The sequence below is a fragment of the Lutra lutra genome, chromosome X (assembly GCF_902655055.1).
Source record: "Lutra lutra chromosome X, mLutLut1.2, whole genome shotgun sequence".
Lineage (NCBI taxonomy): Eukaryota > Metazoa > Chordata > Mammalia > Carnivora > Mustelidae > Lutra > Lutra lutra.
In genome coordinates, this window is record NC_062296.1 from 18861761 (window position 1) to 18886550 (window position 24790).

Below are 24790 nucleotides of genomic sequence, written 5' to 3' on the forward strand. Positions count from 1 at the left end.
CCTATTTCATTATAAAATCGATTCTCAGAATTCGAGGAAATCCGTGTGGACAGGGCAACCCCTTCACTGGTACATCTTTATAGGTAGTCGGGGCATTGATGAGTCGTTGAAATTTTGCACCATGATCCTCTTTTCCCAGAAGGGCCAGACAGCTTTAAGTAAAATGAGTAGATTTCATTCCCCATACTAGAAGTTTGCCAAAAACATTTGCCTCAGAACTCAGTGCTGATTAATTACATTGATAAATTAGTTCCCAGAAGGTCATCAGTGAGCTCTGAGCTCTTCTTTAACCTTTCATAATGCTTCATACAGTTGAACTCCTTCTTCCAACCCTTTCGTTAGCTTTCACACAGTGAGCTGTTTTCACTCCTCCCTGTTTCTAAAGGGGTAAGGAAGAAAAGGTGTTCTAGATTCTGGGAATAGTATGAACAAAACCACAGAGAAATGAATGTGCATGGTGAGTCCAGAAAAACGTGAGCAGTAGGGGAATAAAGCAAGGGAGCTTTTCACCCACCGTCATTACCACTCATGGCCTCTTGTGGATGTCCCAATTTCAGAAGAAGCAAAGAATAGAGGCCAGATTGTATTACACACCTGAGCCCAGCATGAGTTTTTTTTTTTTTTTCTTAGTCAAGAGATAGCACCGGGGCATCAATCAAATGCCCAGTTTCAGGGAATCAGAGAGCAAGGCCTGGGATAAAGTATGGGTAAAAGCAGAAGGCAGACTAGTCATCTTCTATTCAGCCTCCAGGAGAGTCTTTCCATTCCCCATCTCAACCATTCATGCATTATTGATCGTGCTGGCTCACCCTGGAGACGAGGGAGTGGCTTTTTTTTAAAGTCCAATAAGAGATCCGTTGAGTTCTCCAGCCTCTTGTGCTTTCTAATTGAATTCTCCATGCTTTCTATAATAGAATACATTTCCCTTTTTTTTCTTCCATGAGGGTAATTTCCGATTTCAGACTGCAGAATATGACTGATATGACTCACAGGAGTACAATTTATTTTATAGCATGTCGTAAGATACAAGACATTACTTAGAAGACCCCAGGGAACAATTGGAAATTGCTTTTCTACCTTGTAGATTATTTAACAATAGCTGTTGTGATGTGATAAACTGATAAAAGATTAATTTCTGCTGTTATTATGTATACAAAAACTAACCCCAAGATGATTGATATGATCCTAATTTGTGGTCTAGAAAGCTTTGTAGGCGTGTTGTAATTGCACTAGTGTGAGCAATTTTAAGTGACATTTACCAGTCTGATTTGAAAGAAATGTTCTTTATTATGGATCTTGATATTACCGTAGAAGTAACATATGATTTTACTTGACTTTTCTGGTACCTTCGCTCCCCAAACAACTCTCTATCCCTTTTAACCCCCCACCACCCTGATAATCTGATTCTTCTCCCTAGAATAGTCAAGGCTTTGTTTAAATTTCCAGTCCTGATATTTAGATGGTTGCATATTAAGCCCCGTTTGGTATCACTGGCTTGAACTTCACGTCTTTCCACAAAGCATACTTTGGTCTGTTTCTAGGATACCAAGAGAGCACATCTGCTTTCGGAAAATTGAGTATGGTTTGCTTATTATGAGCCCCAGATAAAGGGAATGTCAACCTAAATGGGATGTTCAGTGTGACTGAACAATGAACAAAAGCCACACCTAGTCAATTTCGGGGAATGCTTGCCGTAGCAGTCAAGTTTGTTCACCGTATTTAACAGGTCTGAATTGACATTTGCTAGTATAAAATTCTACCCCTGAAAGCTTTTGTTAGCTTTATTAAGGAAGTTTAGCGAGTGAGACAAGGAGCGTGACTCCCCAGTGTTTTTCGATGCCATTAAGAGATAGTTTCTGATGTTCACAGAAAAAAAAAATCATGTATAAGAACTCCCCCTGGCATAATTAGAAGGCAAACAGGAGCCCTGTTGAAGAATTTTAAGGAAATCAGACACACTGGATTGCTCTCAGGCAAACTGATGTTTTTAAATTTCAATTTCACAACCGGAAATTTTCATTACGGGAGGAAGGGTTCTCACGGATGGATGTAATGTTTGCATATGTGAAGTGCATATGGTGTTGTCAGCTGATTAGAAACACTTCTGATTTAGACGTTTTGCATAGTCTAGATCTATCCATGTCTAGTAAACCCCTTTAGGTTCTATCTTTGAATGTGGTGATGCACGTGGAAACAGTTCTTTATACGCAGGTGAACTTGACTGACCCAGTCAAGTGTATTCACCTGATGATTTATAATAGAGGTTATGGGTTCAGCCGTTGGGGTGTGCCAAGTCCCCTGGTCTGCTGTTTTTTGTGACTTGCAGTCCTGCGGCCAAGTTAGGGTGTTTCAAACCACAGAGCCTATCAAAAAACGGGTTCCACTCCAGACCTGTCCTTCATTGCAGATAGTATCATCTAGTGTATGTCTGAACTCTCCCCACCTTTTTACATCATTTCTATAATTCTCTGTACCAGGTACGTTTCCCATAAACAAGCTCATATGTTTATCTGACATTAATATAGCAAGGAATGAAGGTTGAGGTAGCACCTCAGAATATAAGGTTTTGTATTATTCCACGGGACTTTGGACTGCAACAGTGTTAAGCAAATAGAAGCTGAGTTGCAAAATAATTTATTTACTTTTTCATTTTAGAAAATGTTAAGTACTTCAGTGTTTCAGTCATTAAAGACAAAGAATAGCATCCCTCCTTAACCGTGGTACCTTCTACATTTTGCTGATTCCCATCAGAGTTACAGGTTTTCTAGTTTATAGAGTTCACATATAGTTCATACACAAAACTAACTTCAGTGGCTGAAGCATCTGCTATCTCCCTATTGTCATGGCTCTTTTATTAAAGGTTATCATGAGGGGTGCCTGGGTGGCTCAGCTGGTTAAGCATCTGCCTTTGGCTCAGGTCATGATCTCACAGTCCTGGGATCGAGCCTGCTTCTCCCTCTCCCTCTGCCTGCCCCTCCCCTTCACACATGCACGCACACTCTCTCTCAAAATAAATAAAATCTTGGGGCACCTGGGTGGCTCAGTGGGTTAAAGCCTCTGCCTTCAGCTCAGGTCATGGTCTCAGGGTCCTGGGATCGAGCCCCGCATTGGGCTCTCTGCTCGGCGGGGAGCCTGCTTCCTCCTCTCTCTCTGCCTCTCTGCCTACTTGTGATCTCTCTCTCTCTCTCTCTCTCTGTCAAATAAATAAATAGATGTCTTTAAAAAAATTAAATAAATAAATAAAATCTTCTAAAAAAATAAAAGTTATCATGACAAAAGGTGGGCAAGCCATTTTGTAGACTTAGTGGAAAAGGAAACCATGTCCACATTCCAGATGACCAGTCTCATGATCAGTACAGAAATTACAGTGCATTTTAATGAAGGTTCTCAAGAGGAATTTTCAGCTTATCTACTCTCTAAAGGATAAATGGTGACATTTTGTTCTTTCATCTCGATATGCTTACATCTACATGTTTTGTAAAGTGATTTTTGCAGAACGTTTAAGTTGGTGACGACAGGCATTATTTAATTATTAGATGAATATGCTCCTAATATAATTATGACCGTCGTTATCATGTGACGTTCCACACGGACCGAGGTTGACTACATCACACCACAGGAGTGTGTGGAGTGCAGCTAGCCCCAAATTCCTGTGGATTTTACCATGTTTGCTAAAAGGTTAGCCAAGATTTCACTTTCAGATACTGCAACTGAAGCCTAACATCATTTATTTGTTCAGCAAATTGTTCCCACGGGTAGGCTTACCTTGAGGTTAGTGAAGGCTCAGGGCCCCTCATTTGCATGGTCTCCATCCGAGGCCCTGGGAGGAGCCCTACCGGTGTATTTACAATGTGTTTGTAAAGTTTGCAAAATACATTTGTGTACTCTTTGTTCTTAAGGCTCCCCTCCCGCACCCAGCTGCCTAAACTTGAGGCTCTACAGATCCTAGATTCACTCCTGATTGCAATTACTGGTGCAAAGTGGAGTCATTATTCCAGTCCTCTCCCTAGGCTGTGTATGTCACACAGCTTGAAGCTCCTTTTATAGTCAAGCAGAGTAAGTCCCACCAGCAGTAAGTTCGCGGCCTTGCCCCAGCTCTGTTAATCCACAATGTGAAACCTTGTTTGTTCAAAGGTGAAATGGAAATGCTACAATTTTGCAGCTAAACAGGGATCATTTGTACATGATTATCTTTTATGATGCCCCATTGCTCCGATAGTAACAAATCTCAACATTCTTCCGTTAGCCTCCCCCATATATTCTCATGGGATAAATGCAACATAATCTCCTCTCCGCCCATTTCGTGTCCTCCTCCTGGGGCCGCTGAACTCCAGTGACTAGAGCCTGGAGCTAATGAGACCATGTGGGCCCGTTAGCGTCTCTGTTTTTTTTTGTTTGTTTGTTTTTATTTTTTTTTTAGCGTCTCTGTTCTTGATCACAGTCTAAGGCACAGCGAACTATCCCAGAACTGCTTGTTGATCACAGTGAGTTGAAGGCAGGAAGTTTGGAGGGCTCTGTGAAAAGCTTTTTTTCTGACGGAAGATAAAGCAACAGCAGTGGCCAACAAAATCAATGCCTGACAATCTCACCCTATTGGGGATAGTTTTTTTCCTTATCAAAACCATCCCCTACAGAGTTCACGAGAGACGGCCATTAGGAGACCTCAAGTAAAGCCTGTGGTTGCCCCCAGCTCCTGATCGTGATCTTAAACTGGTTCCCCCCAAACGATCCTATTTTGCCTTAGTATACTTTATGCATCTATTAAATTTTTTTAAAGATTTATTTATTAGAGAGAGAGAGAGAGCACGCGAGAGCAAGGTGGGGCGAGAGGGGCAGAGGGAGAGAGTGAGAGAGAACCTCAAACTGACTCCCCACTGAATGTGCAGCCCGGTGCAGGGCTCGATCCCACAACCCTGAGATCATGATCTGAGCCAAAATCAAGAGTTGGGCATTTAACCGACTGAGCCACTCAGGCACCCTATATCTACTAAACCTTTTAAACTCTTCTTTAGCTGGTCTCTGCTCTTAAACCATTCTGTGGATGCCAGTCACATTAACAATTTGCTAGTCCCCTGGTACCACACATTTTGTAGTAAGAAGTTGCATCTTTTGGTCTGTAGTATCACTAAGCCATTTTTCCCAGAACTCTGCATTGGATACCTTCTGCGACTGATGATTTAGCCACTCCAGTTTAAAAATGCACACATGGGGGCACCTGGGTGGCTCAGTGGGTTGAGCCTCTGCCTTCAGCTCAAGTCATTGTGTCAGGGTCCTGGGATTGAGCCCCGCATCAGGCTCTCTGCTCAGAGGGGAGCCTGCTTCCTCCCCTCTCTCTGACTGTCTCTCTGCCTACTTGTGATCTCTGTCAAATAAATAAATAAAATCCTTTAAAAAAAAATAAAAATGCACACATACGGGCACCTGGGTAGCTCAGTGGGTTAAGCATCTGCCTTCAGCTCGGGTTAGGATCCCAGGGTCCTGGGATTGAGTCCCACATTGGGCTCCCTACTCAGCAGGGAGCCTGTTTCTCCCTCTCCCTCTGCCCCTCAACTGCCCCCCCCGCTTGTGCTCACTCTCTCTCTCTCTCTCAAATAAATAAATCAAAAATCAATCAATCAATCAAAATGCACACACACATATATTTGCGTTTGTTTGCACGGGCAGCCACGTGTGTATAAAGTATCCCGTGCTTCTCACCCTGTTTTTACCCAGCATTTCCCATCTATGTGAAAAGACAGTTTGGGAGCAGCCTTCTGCTTAAAATCTCCCTCAGCAAAACTGATGGATTTATTCAATCTCTGTGTTGCCATTTTGGATCCCTGAGTGTTTCTTTTGTACGGTGACGTTTGAATTGGATTTTTCTAACTGGTAAACCTAAAAGTAATAACGGCTTAGAAATCGGCTTTCATACCACTCAGTAAATATTTATTGAGCATCTACTCCATGCCAGGTATTTCAGAGGGTACGAGGTAGATCAAAAGATAACCTAGAAACAGTCTCTACCCTCTAGGAATATATGATCTAATAATAGTAAGGTGGTGAATTCATGTTCTTGTGATTCTCTTAATTTCTGATTTCTACCGGATCTTCTGTATTTTTTTTTATAGCTTTGGCCTTTTCTTCTTTTTTTTTCCCCTCTATAGAGTTCTCTTTCTATTAGCCATGCAAAGTTTTGCTTTAATTTGTGTTGGTGGTGGTGGTGGCGGCGGTGGAGGTGGTTTGCTGAACTGTTGATAATCCTAACCCTTAGCATCCATTTATCCCGGACTCACATGGAAATGCTTATAGTCTTCAGGCTTCTTGCAGCTTCTTTGCTTTTCTCAGCTCTTGTCATCGCCCCCCTCATCCATATTTCCTTCAATACCCTTTGTTAAAATTGGACAACACTTGATCTCTTTATACTTTTCCTTTCCTAGTGGAGTACTGGTTAATTGTCGCTATTATTACACGATGGTTCGCCAACAAATAATTTTTAGGTCAGCCCTTGTTCACTTTTCAGGAACAGTCAAAGTGGCCTTGCCCGTCTAAAGAAGAGGTCATTTGTTCTCTTGCCAGATTCGCACCTACAGTAAGCACGTCGTGTTATGCAGACCTGTGTCTAGGCGCTCCATTCTAAGTGCTGGCCGATGTAGCAGCTTCTCTTCCACCAAACACAGGCAGATCCAGACCACGACATGTCCTCCCTTGCACTCTACATTTTTTTAAAAAAATTTTATTTATTTATTTGTCAGAGAGAGAGAGAGAGAGAGAGAGAGATCACAAGTAGGCAGAGAGGCAGGCAGAGGCAGAGGGAGAAGCAGGTTCCCCGCTGAGCAAGGAACCCGATATGGGACTCGATCCCAGGACGCTGGGATCACGACCCGAGCCGAAGGCAGCCGCTTAACCAACTGAGCCACCTAGGCGTCCCTGCACTCTACATTTTACACCTTTCACACTCATACTCCTTTGCCTGCCTGCCTACCTGCAGTGCTTCCTCTTACTTGGACACTTCTGCGATTAAGATCAGAAAAGCCAGACCTAGATGAGAGCAACTCTTCACTTTTGACCCTTGAATTTTTTTTTTTTCCCTAGCTCTCTCTTGGGCTACAGTGACTTATTCATTAACAAGTGTGATTAGAGCATAAACACCACTATCAGCTTGCATCTGTTTGCAAAGTCAAGTCTCTATTATTAAGGGACCAATTAACTAGTCTGGAGGTTCCAAGGGCCTCCTGCAGTGTGCCTTTTGGCCATCTCAGTCCCCGCAGAACATCACTCGGAGAGCGTAGAGATGACCCAGCAAAAATCTGAAACCAAGATTATTCAGTTGTGCTCCACGTGAAGTTAGTCAAGTCTGAGGGAAATGAAAATTGTTCATTTCAGTGTGCTTGGGGATTATCTAAGGACAGAAATTCATATGGTGACAGCAAACAGGGCTTCCTTTTATACTATATAAATGCTTGCCAATGAGCAATAAAATTTAGGTATTATGAATGTTAGTCAAAGTTAAGAGTGTTATTTTTCTGGTATTAAAATCAAGTCAACAAATTGTTACCAAATGTTTGCCATCCTATAAATGAAAATGTTTGGTCGTCTACCTCTAGACAGGAGCTCAGAGAGAGAATGCCTCAGTTACGTTGACTTCAGGCCAGGATTAGCCTCAGTGAGTTAAAGTATTTTGCATTCATCCAACGATAATTGTAATTGACCGTGGATATTATTGAAGTAGCTACAAACATATCTAAGCTATTGGGCAGACACAAAGTTTGCTTTAGCATAGCATTTCACTTCTATTTCTTTGTACTAGATTGAGGGATAACCCAATTTAAATAATAAGTTAACATTCCTTGAATGTATTTCAAGCATAGTCTTTTATTAAATTCTATTACAATGCAAAGATTTTTCAGAATCCTTTAAGACCCAACACGTGAAGCAACACTCCTAAAATTTTACCTTTACAAGGTTCCATCTATCTTCCCATTGTTAGTTACCAACTAGTTATCATTGTATAAAGAAATAGTTAAGAATCCTAATTTAGTAATAATTTAAAAATATTTTAGTGAATCCTGTAGTATTAGTTTCAACTTGCAGAATCTTGCCAAAAGTATGAAATTTCTATACGTGCACATAGAAAATTAGTGCTTTACTCCAGAGACTGACAGAGTGCTTTACTCTTTGGAATCCTCTAGAATGAGGGTCAGCAATGGTTTCTGTAAATGACAAAATTGTAAATATTTTTTAAAGATTTTATTTATTTATTTGACACAGAGAGAGAAATCACAAGTAGGCAGAGAGACAGGCAGAGAGAGAGGGGGAAACAGGCTCCCCGCTGACCAGAGAGCCCGATGTGGGGCTCGATCCCAGGACCCTGAGATCATGACCCAAGCCGAAGGCAGAGGCTTAACCTTCTGAGCCACCCAGTCGCCCCGACAAAATTGTAAATATTTTAGGCTTCATGGGACAAGAGGCAAAGTTGAGGATATTATCTACAACTTTTTGTTAATACAAGTCTCCTAATGACAGTGGAATTTATTTAGGGATGCTGAAATATGAATTTCATATACATATACATTTACTTTTTATGTGTTACGAAATATTATTCCTCTTTTACTTTTTTTCAACCACTTAAAAATGTAGAAAGCATTCTCACCATCTGGCCATCCAAAAGCAAGCAGGCCAGATTTGGCTCAGGGGCTGCGGTTTGCCAATCCTTACCCTAGAACATAAGCTCTTAGATAGTGGGTAGTCCGGAGCCGAGCACCAATGGTGAATTCCGCGAGGGCTTTAAATTTCCTGAGGAGTTTCATAGACTAGTCCACAGCTTTCCAGGAAGTCCAGGATTAAGGCAGACTAGGGCCCACCATTCTAGAGACAATCACTGACTTCTAAGAGGCATTTCCTTAGGCTCTGGTCATTCCTAGGTACTGTGCATTCACTCTTGGGAATTCCTACCCTAGTAGCTAATACTGTTAGAGACACTGAGGGTAAATAAGTGTCTAGATGATCTTGTTATTCATGAATCAGTTGTGTCCACCATTCTTGTTGGCGTTTAAAGACTCAGAGGAAGCTGAAATTCCACACCTCTGGTTCTCAGAGGGAAAACCTTCTGATATTTTCAAATATTTAGGAAATAATTTAAGTTCGAGTGAATATCTGAAACATATTTAAGTGTCCAGACCATTTCAGGCTATAAATAGAAATCAGATTCAACCCACTAGGAATTTTTTTCTTTAAAGCCCCATGGATGGGTTCTTATTAGCTCCCCTGATGGAAAGGACTATAATAGAGGTATAGGCAGGATGAAAGAAAAAACTGAATGTGTGGGCCATCTGGGTGGCTCAGAAGGTTAAAGCCTCTGCCTTCGGTTCAGGTCATGATCCCAGGGTCCTGGAATCGAGCCCCACATAGGGCTTTCTGCTCAGCAGGGAGCCTGCTTCCTCCCTCTCTCTCTGCCTGCCTCTCTGCCTACTTGTGATCTCTGTCTGTCAAATAAATAAATAAAATCTTAAAAACAAAACAAAACAAAAACTGAATGTGTGAGCTTACAGGCTGCTTAACAGGTAGTTGTTAGCCAAAGCTAAGCTGTTCAAATTCATGAAATGGAGTAGTTACTCTGGAGCAGAGGTGGTGGTGGGATAACCAAAAATGTCTATTTGAAAGTAAGTAAGGGTGGGCCCGGGTGGCTCAGTTAAGCATCTGCCTTCAGCTCAGGTCATGATCCTGGGGTCCTGGGTTCCAGCCCCAGGGCAGCCCCGTGCTCAATGGGGAGTCTGCTTGAGGATTCTCTCTCCGTCTCCCTCTGCCCCTCCCCCTACTCAAGTTGCTTTCTCCCTCTCAAATACATAAATAAATCTTTTTTTTTAAATTCAGTAGTTTTTAAAGAGAATTGTAATAATGGTTCTCACATTTATAAAATGCAAAAAAGCAAAAAGTATCCAGGAGAAAGAGTGCGGTAACTTCAGTGGGAAATTTACTATGAACGTCAGAGAGAAAAGAGACTTAAAACAGAGTACTCTTGTGTGGTTCAAATACAGAGTTTTTACTCTGGGAAAGAGGAGAACCTGAAGTCGGCCTGCAAGGCACATTGCCTGCATGTATGATATCATTGGTGGCATGGTTTTTAGGTTAAAAACAGAAGCACAAGGGAAGACACCTTTCAAAGACATTCCATCAGGAAGACTTAATGTGGCTAATTTGTGACTTAAAATTGTGTGCCTGGTTTGACCAGTTTACCAATAAATTTGTTACTCAATGAGATTTGTTGGTTTAAAGCAACTCCTATGTGGGAATTAATATGAGACGAAAAAGAAACCAGAAGAAACAATGGTAAATTTGGATATGACTTAGGCTTTTCGAAAGAATGTGTCCTTGTGTAAATAACAGAAAGAAACTATTTACCTCTAATACCTTTTTTCTCTTTTAAACATACAGACTTCTTTTCCTATGAATCCATCACTTGCGGCTAATCCTGGAATGGCTTTCAATCCTTACTTACCTCATCCTGGGATGGGCCTGGTTCCTGCTGAGCTTATACCGAATGCCCCAGTTCTGATTTCTGGAAACCCGCCTCTCGCATTGCCAGCAGCTGCTGGTCCCAAACTGATGCGTTCGGATAAACTGGAGGTATTGGAGAAATATATAAATACCTATAGGGTAGATACTAACCTCATGCACAAAGCAACATACTCAGAGCCCGGGGTTGGGAATGCCTAAAATAAGTGCACCTGGGTTTCTAGCTTAGGGAGTACAGCCTCGGGAAAACGGTAAAGGTGTTCCTATGCAGTTGTACCCTGCTGTGAAGGACATTGATCCGCTTGTACAACAGGTCAAACAATGTTTTAGCGTGCCCAGCTGCGGACTTGCTGTGGAACAGGAAGCCTGGTGGGAACGCTCCTTTCCCCCAGGCTTCTGCTTTAGAGACTGCAATGACCTGCATTTTTAATGAGTCTCTACTTGCTAGAATAATCAAACTGGGGGGGGGGGGTGGATAAAAAAACGTAGACTAACTCTATGAATGCAGAATGTGAAACGAGTATCATAGTGTCTAAATCTTTTTCTCCATCTTAAGAATGATGGACTAGATAATAAATCTCCTCCCACCCACCGCCTGCCTACCAAAAGGCAACGTAAAAGAAACTTCAAAGAGCATTTTGATTTAAGGAAGTCCTTCAGTCTTCTCTTGTCATTCTTCATAGATTGAAAGAAATAACTAGTCCGTTTCCTACAGAGTCAACGCCATTAGCTGAACTTGAGTGCCTGCCAGTGTATCATAGTACAATCTGATTGGACACGTAGCTCAGTCGTGATCCACGATTTTGCTGGGAAAGATTGCGTGCTTGTGTGATAAAGACTCATCTTGGACTTGAGCAAAACAGCCCCCTCTTGCAAATTTGGCTAATTACACTTCAGGCTGTGAATTAACTGGAAGATTATAAAGTGGTTTTCCACAGTCCTTTTAAGCACTTCTGTTTCAACGTAAGGAAAACAGACAACTTTCCTTGGGAGGGAGCGGAGTGTTTTTTCCCCTAGGACTAGAAATGTCTAGGTTTACATCTCACAGTGACTATGGCTTTACCTTATCCTTCAGCTTTGTAGATTTTTCCTAAATGGATGACAAAATCATGTAGACTACTGCTCTTGCACTCGCTGGCAAATAAATAAAAGCTAATCACCTTCCAGGCATCAGTGTGATGTGTGTTTTGTTTTGTTTTAATTTCAGGTTTGCCGAGAATTCCAGCGTGGAAATTGTACCCGTGGTGAGAATGATTGTCGCTATGCTCACCCTACGGATGTTTCCATGATTGAGGCAAGTGATAATACTGTGACGATCTGCATGGATTACATCAAGGGGCGATGCACCCGGGAGAAGTGCAGGTACTTTCATCCTCCTGCACACTTGCAAGCCAAACTCAGGGCAGCTCATCACCAGATGAACCACTCAGCTGCCTCTGCTATGGTGAGTAGGAAGGAGGCAGGTGTTGTGGGCCATTGTGGGGTAATGATAGTATGTTCCCCAGCTTGTCGAATACCCTTGTAACCACGATCTTGGATGGTCATGAATGGATCTCACTCTGAATAGGGTTATGAGCTGGAGAAGAGAGAACCTGTTTATTCTGCTTCATTCACTGAAATTTTCTCAAAATAATCATTTCAAAGCTTTACTAATGATTTTTCATCGACTGTGCTTTTTTCCATCTTTAGAGGAAGGCTAAATTATATAATTTAAACAGGAAATTGTTTTTGAGTGGTTTTTGATAGCCTGACTCATTCTAATAACCTACAAAGGCAATAAGTTACCTCTTGGCCCCATGAGGGATGCTTTGCTAGTAACGCACAACACTCCAGTGTGATGGGTTGAGAAATAGGAATTGGGGTTATTTAAGTTGGTCATAGCTGTCCGTGACTTTGATAAGCAACTTGCAGTTTCTTTTTTGATGTGAGCCTTTCCTCGTGTTATAGGGTATAATAATCCCCATAAGGGACCAAACCCTGATGAAATCTCATGTTTCTGGGCTGTAGAGGGGAGGAGGAAAATACTCACCCACATGATCCTGAAGCCCATGACAGGAACTTGCCTCTTCCTAAAAGAGATATATTTATTTTCAAACATCTCTATTTGTGAAGAAGGTTTTCCTCACCTTGAGTCAAAATCTACCTTGCCATCACCAGAACTTAACACTTATTTCATTATACAAAATAAGTCAGTCCCTATTCTGTAGGAGTGGGACTCTCGTGTCTTTTTTCTAAAGCAAATAGTCCAAATTTCTCTCAATTTTTCCCAGGGAGGGTAGATGGAAGGACACAGCACCAGTTCTCTCTCTTGATCTGGAAATCAATCTCTTGATGAATTTTGAAAAAACTTTACCAAGTGGTTTTTGTCTTAAATTCTTTCAAATGAAGGGATTTTAAGCTACGAAAATAGCAAGGTCTCCAGAATGTTCAGTGCAGGTTTCAACCCTCCCGTTCTTTGATCACTTCTGTTGGTGGCATAGAGTTTAGAAGCAGTGTGGGTCTGTAACAGAGAGGAGGAATGCAGTATGCCCCCAAGAGGAAAGGTCCTCATATGCCTGGGATGTACAAGGAACTTCTTGCTTACCGCATTGAGCACCTGTGTCGTGCTCAGTCATAGGGTCTTCCTATGTATGTGTCTATTTCTCCTGACTTGGGTGTGTTTGGTAGAAGACATAGAAGTCAGCCCCAAATTTCCATGTAGAGAGTTAGCTATTTATTACCTGATAGGCCTTCATTTAGTACTCGTGAATATCAATATAAAATTCCTTTCTGAGTAACTGATCAGAGAAGAATCTTAGCAGTAAGGGCAGATTGGCCACCAGAATTGGTTTAAGGTAAGATCAAGTAAAGGAGACTTCTTGAAGTAATATAAGCTTTCTGGAATACTACTCAGTCAGCAAAAAAAAAAAGAAAAGAAAAGAAAGCAATCTTGCCATTTGCAATGATGTGGATGGAACTAGAGGGTATTATACTAAGCAAAATAAGTCAGAGAAAGACAATTATCATGTGATCTCACTGATATGTGGAATTTGAGAAACAAGGCAGAGGATCATAGGGAGGAGAGGAAAAAATAAAACAGGACGAAACCAGAGAGGGAGACAAACCATAAGAGACTCTTAATCATAGGAAACAGACTAAGGGTTGCTGGAGGGGAGTGGGTGGAGGGATGGGGTAACTGGGTGATGGGCATTAAGGAGGATGCATGATATAATGAGCACTGGGGGTTATAGAAGACTGATGAGTCACTGACCTCTACCTCTGAAACTAGTAATACACTATATGTTAATTTAAAAAAATAAATTTAAAAAATAAATAGAAGAAGCCAGGCATAAAAAAAAAGAAAGAAATGTAAGATTTCTATATTTTCAAAGATTCAAAGCTGAAATGCTTTGTAAAGTTTTTTTTTTTTTTTACCTTCTTCATGTTCACGTGCATAGCTCAGCTTGACTTCACCGAAAGCAGTTTGCACGCATTTAAAAGCAAAAGAGGGGAAGGGTAAATATTTAGTTCCCGGAGGAAAATAGAGATAACTTTAGATTTTAAGATCCACAGGAAGAAGGAGGTCATGGCTTGCCCTCTTTTTGGCATGTATAATGCTAGTCACTCAACACAAGGGTTCCTGTCTCCTTAAGAATTTGGAGCATACCTGAGTCTTATCGCCGGGACATTTTTTTAAGTCACGTGTAATTTGCTGACAAAAAAAAAAAAAATGTAAAAAGTCATGTCAAACTTCTCCAGTGAATCTGATCAGGAACAAATTTGACTGAGTATTATAAGCACAGTGGGATTTTGAAAGAAGTGTAGACATGAAAGAAGGATTTTAAATTCTAATGCATTTTAGAATTAAACCTGACAAGGACTTAATGAAGCCAGTGATACATCTTGAAATGCACAGCGAGCATCTATAAATGAGAATTGCATGCATTTTGCTAACTGTATCACCTGGGTGAGGCGGGTGGTGGGGAAGAAAAGAATTTACTTCCTTTTCCCTTACATGTTAGTTGGGACAAGCACAGTTCTGGATTTGGACCCGAAGCTCTTCCATAATTTGGATTTTGTTTTATGGAACTACAGTATCAGACTCTGAACTCCTGACATCTGTTTTATCATCTATATACCATTGATCTCCTAGATCCGTGTTGGAATTTGAGCTGGCAAAAATCCCTTCCTGCTCTATCTGTTGCTTCTTCTCATCTCATTGTAATAGATTCAGGAATGAACATCCCCGAGGTGTTAATTTCAAATGATTATTTGCTGTTAAGCTTCGGGTCACATCTTGGTCAAATGAGGAGGCCCCTTTTTATTTGCCTAAATGAATGAAGTTGAAAATCAGGATTTTTCCCCTGTATGTTTATTTCCCATTTGGAACTAAGTACTCATCTAGTTAGTTGCTCAGTGGATAGGCTACCGTGGCAAAGGGTTCCCGGGCCATGCCTTATCTAACTGCTGCTTGCTCGCTTTGAGTACATTTTTTTACTTTCTCTGGTGCTATGTATTAATCCCTCCCTCCCTCACAGGCCCTCCAGCCTGGTATGCTTCAACTGATACCAAAGAGATCGGCACTTGAAAAGACCAATGGTGCCACTCCGGTCTTTAACCCCAGTGTTTTCCACTGCCAGCAGGCTCTGGCTAACCTGCAGCTCCCGCAGCCAGCATTTATCCCTGCAGGTGAGAACAGGGCTCTGGGCCGCGCGAGTCTAGCAATGTTGTGAATGTGTACAGTGCACGCCAGCTGCCAAAGAGCTTTAAAGCGAACACTGTCAGCGGGAGTTTGGGTTGGAAATAAAATAAGGCTTTTAGACTTGATCTGCCAGTCTATAGAACCAAATGTTTCTATGATTCCTTAAGAGTAATGGTTTGAAATCAAATGAGGAAAAACTGTCAACATTTTTCCTTTTAGCATTTCTTAGTTTTTGCTTCTGATGATTGTTTCACTTGGTTCGGTCTCAAACTAATTCCTTGACTCTTAGGTATCCCTTGAAAAGACACTGGTCACCCCTCAAAAAAAAAAAAAGTGTTTCCCAGCTTCAGCGTTGCAACGATACATAATCTGTGTATCTTTGATATGCCAAAGATAGTGATAATAAAACTACCCTTGAACTTATAATGTAGTTATAAGACAGTATGGCATGTGTGTGTGTATGTGTATGTATATCTCACATACTTTTATCCTTTAACTCTTATATCAATTAATATAAAAAAATAGAGCAGTTTAACATATTTTCCTGATACTGTGCAGGAAATTTTGTTACCTTCTACATTCAAATGTATGTAATAGCATAACGGTTTTGTGCCAAATTGAACAGAAAATTTTGTTCAAATAAATATCATATATAAGGGGAAATACTGTTCTTCCTGTGGTTCAGTACTTAAGAATGATCATATAGTCTCTTAGGAATAAATTGAAAATACTAACCACTGGGAGTACAGTAGATTTTTTTTTTACAAGAATCATAAATGCCCCAGTTGGGAAACTATTATTAAATGAAGCTGACATACTTTCAAATTAGGTTGGAAAGCCTTATTAATTACATAAACATACTAAACACATGGCATTGTATACCTACACTTGAAAACACCCATTGGTTAATTGGTAAATTAATCAGCTAATTAATTTAGAAGGAAACCATAGAAACCCAGTCTTTAGTTACTAACCACAGTAGTTCTTTATTTTAAAAACAGAAGTTTTATAATTTTTAGACTTTTTTTGCTGGATATGGCTAACGTAAAGTCTAGACTTAGGAACGAAATATCAGAAGAATCCCTTTCCCCTCAATTAATAACAAAATTAAAATCTGTCAGTCTCTGTGCCCCCTCTTGATTAAAAGCCTATGGTGGACGAGGCTGTGGTAATTTAAATGCAATTTAAGCGAGGTAATTCCTTTAAGGAAAAAAATTAATGTTCATTTTTATACCTAAGAATCCAAGAATTACTTTGATTACCAGGGTTGGGGAGCTTAAAACTAAGCTGTAATTGTAAGCATGGGGTTTACTGGATTTGCATGTGCTCATTAATTAATATTGCAAAGAATATCTTTCTAGTTAAAAATGATTTCTCTCTGTAAAGATTTAATAATGAAATCTCTCTCCTTTACTTTTCACGCTTTTCTGCATGGTGTACAGGGCCAATACTGTGCATGGCACCCGCTTCAAGCGTTGGTAGGTTTTGTACAAACATTCTCACCTTTTTTTAATCCAAAAAAGTGGTTTTTTGTCATGACTGTGAAAGAGATGAGTGATTGGGTGATGTGGTTCACGGGCCACTGGCTTGGGAGGAAGGGTCATTTGGAAAGCGTCAGGGCACAAAGAAGAGAGGAAACAACGTCAAGAAGCTTGGAAATGGTATTGTGGTCTGCCTTTGCTCTATGGAAGGCCAAGCATATTAACAACAAAACTTCCAAGAAGGTACTTGCTTCTCACTCTAGTTTCAACACTGTGGCTAGGGACCTTTCCCTCTCCTGCTATTATAATGCAGATAGACCATGATTGGAGTCATTTATATGTATATACATCCTAGAAAGCCAGTTGCATGCTAAGCTATAAGCAGATTAGGGTACTTCGTCCCAAGTAGGAAGAAAGTAAGAGAATTCTGCACTTTTGTATTTTAAAGCTGATAGTTTAGCACCGTTTGAACATTTTCTGGATAGTGAAGATTTAATAGGGTGCTGTCTGTTTCACATCTCTGTAGAATGACAACAGTGCTACACTCTTGAGTCCTAGGTGATCCCAATATGGAGGTGAGCCCAATATGGACCCTCTCCTTTCATCCTAAAAACTGCAGCTGAAATATTTTGAAGCATTTCCTTAGCCAGCCAGAATGGGAAGTTTCATTCTTAGCTTTACATTTGTTGCTTTCAACGTGTAATTTGTAAAGTCTAACAAAACAGTTCTTCCCCTCCTCCTCCCACCAAAGTTATCCAGGAGATCTTAATCATTCAGTACTCTACGTTGACAAGGGATGAGTTAGGCAAAGCTAGAGCCTTCTCTGGTGTTCTGGGATGAATTCCATGGTGTTCTGGGAGGAAGTGCCAGGTGCATGGGAACCAGGCACAACAGAATCGTTTCAAAATGACTCTTTGGGGATATGTGATTCTTAACAATCTACCCACGGATCCTTTAATCAGTCACCAATACATCTGGTAGCCATCTCAAGACCATTTTTACCGTGACTAACACTGAAGAAGAGAAGAAAGAGACTTGTTTGCATTGTAGGAGTTCGCAGTTCCACCAGCCCATGGGCACAGACACAGGGAGGAATTGTCCCACCACACCCCTCACCCCCCATGTCCTATCCATCCAAGACTTTTCATAGTTTTTGAGAGTTTGCCACAGCCTGACGTCTGTCCTGTTGGTTGACCAGAACAGATGCAGAACCCCAAAGGGACAAACAGGTTTACTGAAACAAAAAGATCAAAATGACACACAATAGTAGCACTCACGAACATAGCAAGGGTTGACCCCTGGCCTTGGAGGTGGGGCCTCAGTTATGGAGCGGTTGGCTGTCCCCTGTAGAAGGTAAACCATGTCCACTGATACTAACAGGAGCATCACACGCGTATGATTAGAACAGACTTCTGCAAGTTGGTAAACTGCATCTCTGTCTTCACATTTTGTGACTCTGCCCCCCTATCTTTTCACCTAAGAGCTCTGTGTAAGAATGCAAACTGCATGCTTCAGTGGCGCACTGCTTCTGGTATAGTTGGTGTGCTCCGAAAGGGAAAACGAGGGTGGTTTTAGAATCGGCAGGTGATACACTAAGTGATGTCTGTAGGTAATGGGTAACTGGAGATACGCTTAAGGGGTGACTACAGGATTTCTGTTAATCACCGCTTGGGGTACATTTGTGGTTTCTGTGACATTGTTGTATATTGATTTTCCTCTCTCCAGGCCATTTACTTACTCTGTAGACTTTCAGAAAATCTGAATTCAATAGATGTAGACATAAATTATTATATATGCACGCTCGCCATTCGCGCCGTACCATTCACACGTTAATTCCTTAGTTTGCTTTCCAGAATGAGCTAGAAACGAGAAAAGCATCCCAAAAGCTTCTAAAATAAGATACAAACTAGAAAAAGCGGGAAAAAAAATCTGAAAGAGATGTGACAGCTGCTAGCCCTACAGTCCTTGCTTTAATAATTGCAATGAAGACACGGTTTTGTCGAATGTTTACGAGGAAGGACCCCATGTGTGTGTTTGACAAGCAGCCTAGGTTTCCAAGGGATTTGCCAGAGGTGGACTTTAAACACCTGTGTGCATAGCCCACTGTATTCTTCATATACTTGCCCACCATATACCACCAATCAAACTGCCATTTTTGTGTGTGTGTGTGTGTATGTGTGCGTGTATGTAGATCAGGTAAGTCTACCTGTAACTGTCTCTTTGCACTGCCAATCTAGTGATGATACTCAGGTCTCTAAGTTAGTGAACCCAAGCACCAATTCACACTTTCCCACTCACATTTCAGATGTGCCTCCCAGTCACTTGTCTGCTTGACTAGGTATTCTGATAGCTAGCCTTGGTAAAATCAGCTTTTGTCGTATGCGCTCATCATAACCCCTTCTGACAACGTGGCCTTTTAAGTCAACTATCTAATGGGATTCTGCTGAACAACGAGCTGTTGAGAATGATTCCATTTTCTTCAATGGTGACTATAATTGGCTTTCCCCTTTTCTCTTTTTAAATTTTTCCCCCTTCCATGCTGTGTTGCTTTGCACTGACTGTGATTGCATGTTGCGTCCCGGTGTGTCCATTACGATGATGTCACATGGCTTGTTGCTGTGGTACCTACCACGCTCCATCCCATCGTTTCTGTCCTGGTTGCATAAACCCTCCACCCTCCCATGTGTTGCTTCCATGGTTTCCTACTGAAAGTGCCCATGATGCACGGCGCGCCTCCTACCACTGTGTCTGCGGCAACAACACCTGCCACCAACCTTCCGTTCGCTGCGGCGGCTACAGGCAATCAGGTTTGGCTATTTCTTTTACCTGTTCAGACCTAGACAACGACCGTATGTTGGTAAGGCCCCGTATATGCCTTTGGGATTGGCGAGAGACATTGATCCGTCCTTCTGTGCGTTTCTTAAGGAGTCATTACATTTTGTGTATCTTCCTGCAACGAACCAGCAGTTTCCTCATTTTGAATTAGTTACCAGAGGTCGCTCTTTCTATACTATGCTCACGATCGCTGCTGTCACACCAATCCTCAAACACATATATGAAGTACTCCTTGAATGCTTCCTCATTGGTCAAGAGAAGAATTTGCTTTATTTTATTACCATTGTTTTGGTTATTGTGTTTGAACTTGCACTGAGTACTATCATCGCCTTTTACCTTCACACCGGCTGGAAAGAGCCAAATAATACACTTCTTTCCAGGACTCAGATATCCTTACCATTACCCCGTGATGACATCAGAGATGTCACACTGACACTCTGACACTCGGTGACACTCAGTGATGACATCAGAGATCTCACACAGGCATTAGATGTGCCTGTGTTGTTGTGATTTTCATTTGCTTTAGGTATTTATAGGCAGAGTCCCAAAACAAATTTTAAAGTGGGGGAGAGTTCTCCAAATTGTCATGAGATACATATAACAGTCATCATGTAACATGAGGGCCATTTTGCCTTATTAAGGTGGTATCCGCGCTTTAAGACTGCACATTCCACCGCTGCTTCAATTACAAGTGTGATAACCACACAGCACACAGAGCGTTAATCCACTGGGGGAATAAGCCACATTCTAATCCATGCTTTGCAAAATTAACTATTAGTGGATATGGTTAATATGTCTCAATTTTTCTGCAAAATTAATTATGCTTTTTAATTGCCATGTCCAAACAGTGAACAAAATAAATGGGATTCTTTCAAGAAACTATTTTAATCTACAATCTTTTTCACTACTATAGATACCCCCATTATCAATAGATGAACTGAATAGCAGCATGTTTGTTTCACAGATGTAGAAGTTACCAGTAGAACAGTAAGTTTCTTTAAGTATTAATATGAATATTATTTATAGATATCTTTTATTTACACAATTGCATTTGCTAAAGGCTTTGGTAAATATTTTCATTAGTAGGCATTGCTTATAACTTAGAGCTTGAGTTTAGCACTCCAAATTTTCCAAATTGAAATGTGGAGAGCAAATACGCAATTTTTTTCTGTGAAAAAAATGACAGCCAGTACTGTTTTCCCAGTGAGCTTACAAATTCTGAGATGTTTTCCTGTTATTAAAGGAGTGTGAGTTGTCAGCCCAAGGCACAGATCACTTTTGAATATTAATTCCTTAACACTTTTCTAGCTTCGTTGTGTTGCTGTTGTTGAAGCAAAGTAATTTTGTCACAGTCTGACTACAATGAATATCTTAAAAGACAGCAATATGCTTCTCCCATGATGTCGTAAAAGATCGTGCTTTTTATGCTCTGCCATTTTGTGTTGCTTTCCATGTAAGTCTATCAGAATTGCTCCAGCTGTTTTGAATTTTGAGTGACATAATTTAGTAATGTAATCATTATTTTCATCAAATTGTGGCTTTTTAAAAAATTGTTGTTTTTGGATTCCCTCCCCAGCCCCCACCGCTTTGATCTCCCATTTGCTCGGTCCAGAGCCAGGCAAAGCACACACTTAATTTAAGCAGTCCTTCACTTGGAAATGTGACTTTTCAAGCCAATTAGGACTCCTAGGTATCTTAATTAATGACTGATAGGGACTTATTAAGCAAGTGTATGGATTCTGAATTGCGTATATTAGTCATTGAAAGTTTGAGGTTCTCAGGGCTGGAGTGTTTCGTTTAATTGACAGAGGTGATGGTTCTGTTCTCTTGGTGAACTAGTTCCCCAGAACCTGGCTTAGAACATGAACTCCTGGACAGAGCCTATGGCTGACTGCACGTTAGACCATTAGACAAACAAGTCCTTTCAAGCATAAGGAATGTTTTTAAAAGATACCTTTGAATACATGGAATAATGGAATTAGCTATAAATCGTAGTTGTTTTCACGGGAATCATCTGGGATGGTGGCAATTTGGGATTAGCATCCAACATGAGCATACAGGTTTTGCAAACATCTGCCTGATTCTCATGGGCTGCTCTACAATAAAGTAAACAAATGTTGTCGAATACATGGAATAATGGAATTAGCTATAAATCGTAGTTGTTTTCACAGGAATCATCTGGGATGGTGGCAACTTGGGATTAGCATCCAACATGAGCATACAGGTTTTGCAAACATCTGCCCGATTCTCATGGGCTGCTCTACAATAAAGTAAACAAACGTTGTCAAATATCATGACGAGCTTTCCAACAGCTCCTGTTTGAGAATCGTGATTCCTTTTCGCTAGATTCCATTGGAAACTTTGGATGTATTTGGCATACCATAATCACTTCCGTGTGTAATAGATCTTGACAATTTCTCCAGAGTTCAAAAACATAGTTTTGTAAAATGCTATATTACCTAGATCTCACACCTTGGCTATTTCTGCATGGCTCCAAACCATTCAGATAAAAAAAGTTTCAAGTATATTTAATATTTGCGTGTTTCAAAATGGTGCGTATCTAACGTGTTTTCCCAATGTACGTTTGAATGTACATTGGAGAGATGGAAGTGGAGAGATGGGTGGCTGTTCATCCACACATTCAGGCATTGTGTGGATGACATCTTAAATGCCTGAGCACATGTCTGTCACCTTAGGGCGATTCTGAGCACTAGCACTCAGTGCGGTCATGAACTGTCATGCCGTATGACTCTCTGGGACCCTTTCCAACAGCCCCATTTTCACAGATGTAGGATATGAAACTCGAAGTGGGGGATATATTGGCAGTTCACATACAGAACTCGCACAAGAACCAAGTATCCTGACTCCTACTTCAATAACCCATTAATATTTCTCACTCTTTCTCTCTTTTTGTTTTGTTTTGTTTTTTTCCATTTCAGTTGAAATTCTGAACAACAGAGTTATGGAGTATCAAGATCTCTCCATGAGAACCTCCATATGGCCTTTCCATGTATATTCTCATAGGTCCTCTTCTACCAACGCAACAATAAGTGTGGTGCGGTCAATATATTAAACAAAATGCATCGACCAACCAACAGATTCAATTGACAAAACCAGTAAAGCATTAAACAGTCAGTGGAGATGTTAAAACAGCATAGAAAATGAGTAACTACCATTTATCTTATTTGAATTAGTAGGTAGAACGTGACCGTAAAGTTTTGTAGTTTGTTGCATTATTCTTTGTGATTTTTCCAATAACCATTATGCTGAGTGAATCTCCACAGTGGGTAAATGTTCATCTGTTTTGAAGTGTTACCTTACTGTTTTGTTTACACAATAGTCTATTGGGTTGATTTAGAATGTAACAAAGGTAACCAGTACCATTTTCCTCACTGTTGTATTGTATTGTATTGTGGTGTGTTGTGTTAGATTTTTACATACTATAGTGTTTTCCTCTAGATGTGTGGTGTTTGATTTCAACTAAAATATTACTAACGGGAAACAGAAATATGTGCGTTTGAAAAACATAACAGATTAATGTTAATATGCTTTCTCTCCAGAACATTTCTGTAAGTTTCTTGGGGCAGACATTCATTATAAACATGCATGTGTATAATTTGTACCTGCCCAACTGACCTTGCATAATACAATCACATGACTAGGGTTTTTTGGGGGAGAGAGAAATAATTATCTGCAGAAAAAAAAACAGGGAACTTCTGAAAACATGAACCCCTAATGTCACTCCTCAAAAAGCTTACAGAATTACAGTTCACCCTTAAAGGAATTTCTCAGCATTTATGTGAACTGCCCATTACGTTTCTTGTGGTTCAAGGATCCTATCTCCTAGGTTAAGCATCTAAAGCTGAACCAATTGTCAACTTCAGCTGAAGATTGGTATTTGGAGCTTTAAAAGTATGCTTGATTGTAGGTTATAAATTAAACTGGAAGGTGAGGGCATGGAGATGGTTTTCACGTTTTAGAGGAAAGTGCGGGAAAACCATTGCAACGTGACCTTTAACACAAGTGCCATTCTCTGGCTGAAAATGGTGCATTCTCTTTAGACTACTCTGAATAATAAGAGGCAGTCTTGCAAAAGTCAGGGTGAAAGGGAATTGGTTCCAAGTGAGGCCTTTTCTTCCCAAATGGATAGCCTTCCCCGCTGATCACAGCTGGAGCGTGAATATAGGTCTGGAGAAACAGTGGGGGTGAGGAGGAGGGTAGGAAGGCATTTCAAGTGAGTCTTTGGTTTACTCACAACTGCTAGGAAGGCCGTCCACAGTTGACTTTAGCTTCTGTTCACACGAATTTCCAGTTCCGTTGTACACTTCAACAAGGGAGCCAGCCTCTGTGTCGAGTTGCCTTTCCCAGACTTTATTGACAATAGAGCCATATCGTAACCAAGCCTTTTTTTGTTTCTTCATTTAGATTTGTTTGTTTTTATATGTATTTGAAAACTGTAATAGAGAGGTTCTCAGCACCCTTTGGTTGAGACAGAACAGCTGTGCTCCGTGGAGCTGAGCTGAATTCACATTACTAATCCTCCTGAAATAATTGTGTGACCAAGTAAAATGGTTCCCTAAGATACTTCACATCAACCTAGGTATAATATTTTCTACTAAATACATATTCTTTCACTAGAAAGCATACAGTCAGCAAATTTAATACATATAGCGGATTTGTTTTCCTTCGTGAAAATGAGAAGCCAAGAGAAAATCCGATTTAGGATTCCTTAAGCTGGCTAGCAGCATTTGAATCACAGAACAATGGAGTTGGCACAACCTCAAGAGGGATGAAACTAGGGCCCGGGGCACGTGACCTGCCCATGGCTACCTACCTAATCGGTGGCAGTGAGACCCAGAAAAATCTCCCAACTTTCGGTTGTTCCTCTGTTTCGTGCTGTTGGTGCTTCAGAACATTCGAGACTCTAATTCCAAAGTAGATCCATTCTGCTCAGAATACGAAAGAGCAAAATCAGCTGCACGGTAGCTGACATTCTGTTGTTCTTGATGATCAATCCCGAATCACGGTCATCAGTCATTTCTAAATGGTCTTGCTTGCGTCAAGACACTGTCATCTGTTAACAGTATTGCCTGGCATTAGAGAACGAGAGGGGTCCAGACTTTGACCTGTTGATTCTTTGAACCACTTCATTTCTGTTTCCCAAAATCTTAACCTTGTGAAATAACTTGTGTATAGATCCTGTGCCAGTGCCTCTCCAGAAAGGCAGAGCTAAGCCCACAAACCCAGGAAGGAAGCACCCAAGCTAGTCTGGGCTTCTTCCTTAAGGGGGATAGAGATGTCT

The 24790-nt window shown here is 40.9% G+C and overlaps 1 protein-coding gene across 6 annotated transcripts in view; it reads left to right on the forward strand.

Moving 5' to 3' along the window:
- The window catches only part of MBNL3 (muscleblind like splicing regulator 3), a 100230-nt gene extending 77046 nt beyond the window's left edge, over nt 1-23184 (forward strand). For 2 of the 6 annotated variants that reach the window (XM_047716284.1, XM_047716282.1), the window contains exons 3-9: nt 10411-10602; nt 11699-11935; nt 15009-15159; nt 16615-16650; nt 19366-19460; nt 20402-20475; nt 22428-22516. In XM_047716284.1, coding sequence (XP_047572240.1) covers nt 10411-10602; nt 11699-11935; nt 15009-15159; nt 16615-16650; nt 19366-19460; nt 20402-20458 — 768 coding nt within the window. In that variant the 3' untranslated portion in view covers nt 20459-20475; nt 22428-22516. Of the gene's footprint in view, nt 1-10410; nt 10603-11698; nt 11936-15008; nt 15160-16614; nt 16651-19365; nt 19461-20401; nt 20476-22427 lie in introns of all 6 variants that reach the window. The other 4 variants (XM_047716280.1, XM_047716279.1, XM_047716281.1 and 1 more) reach the window with 4 other exon arrangements.
- The last annotated feature ends 1606 nt before the right edge of the window (nt 23185-24790 follow it).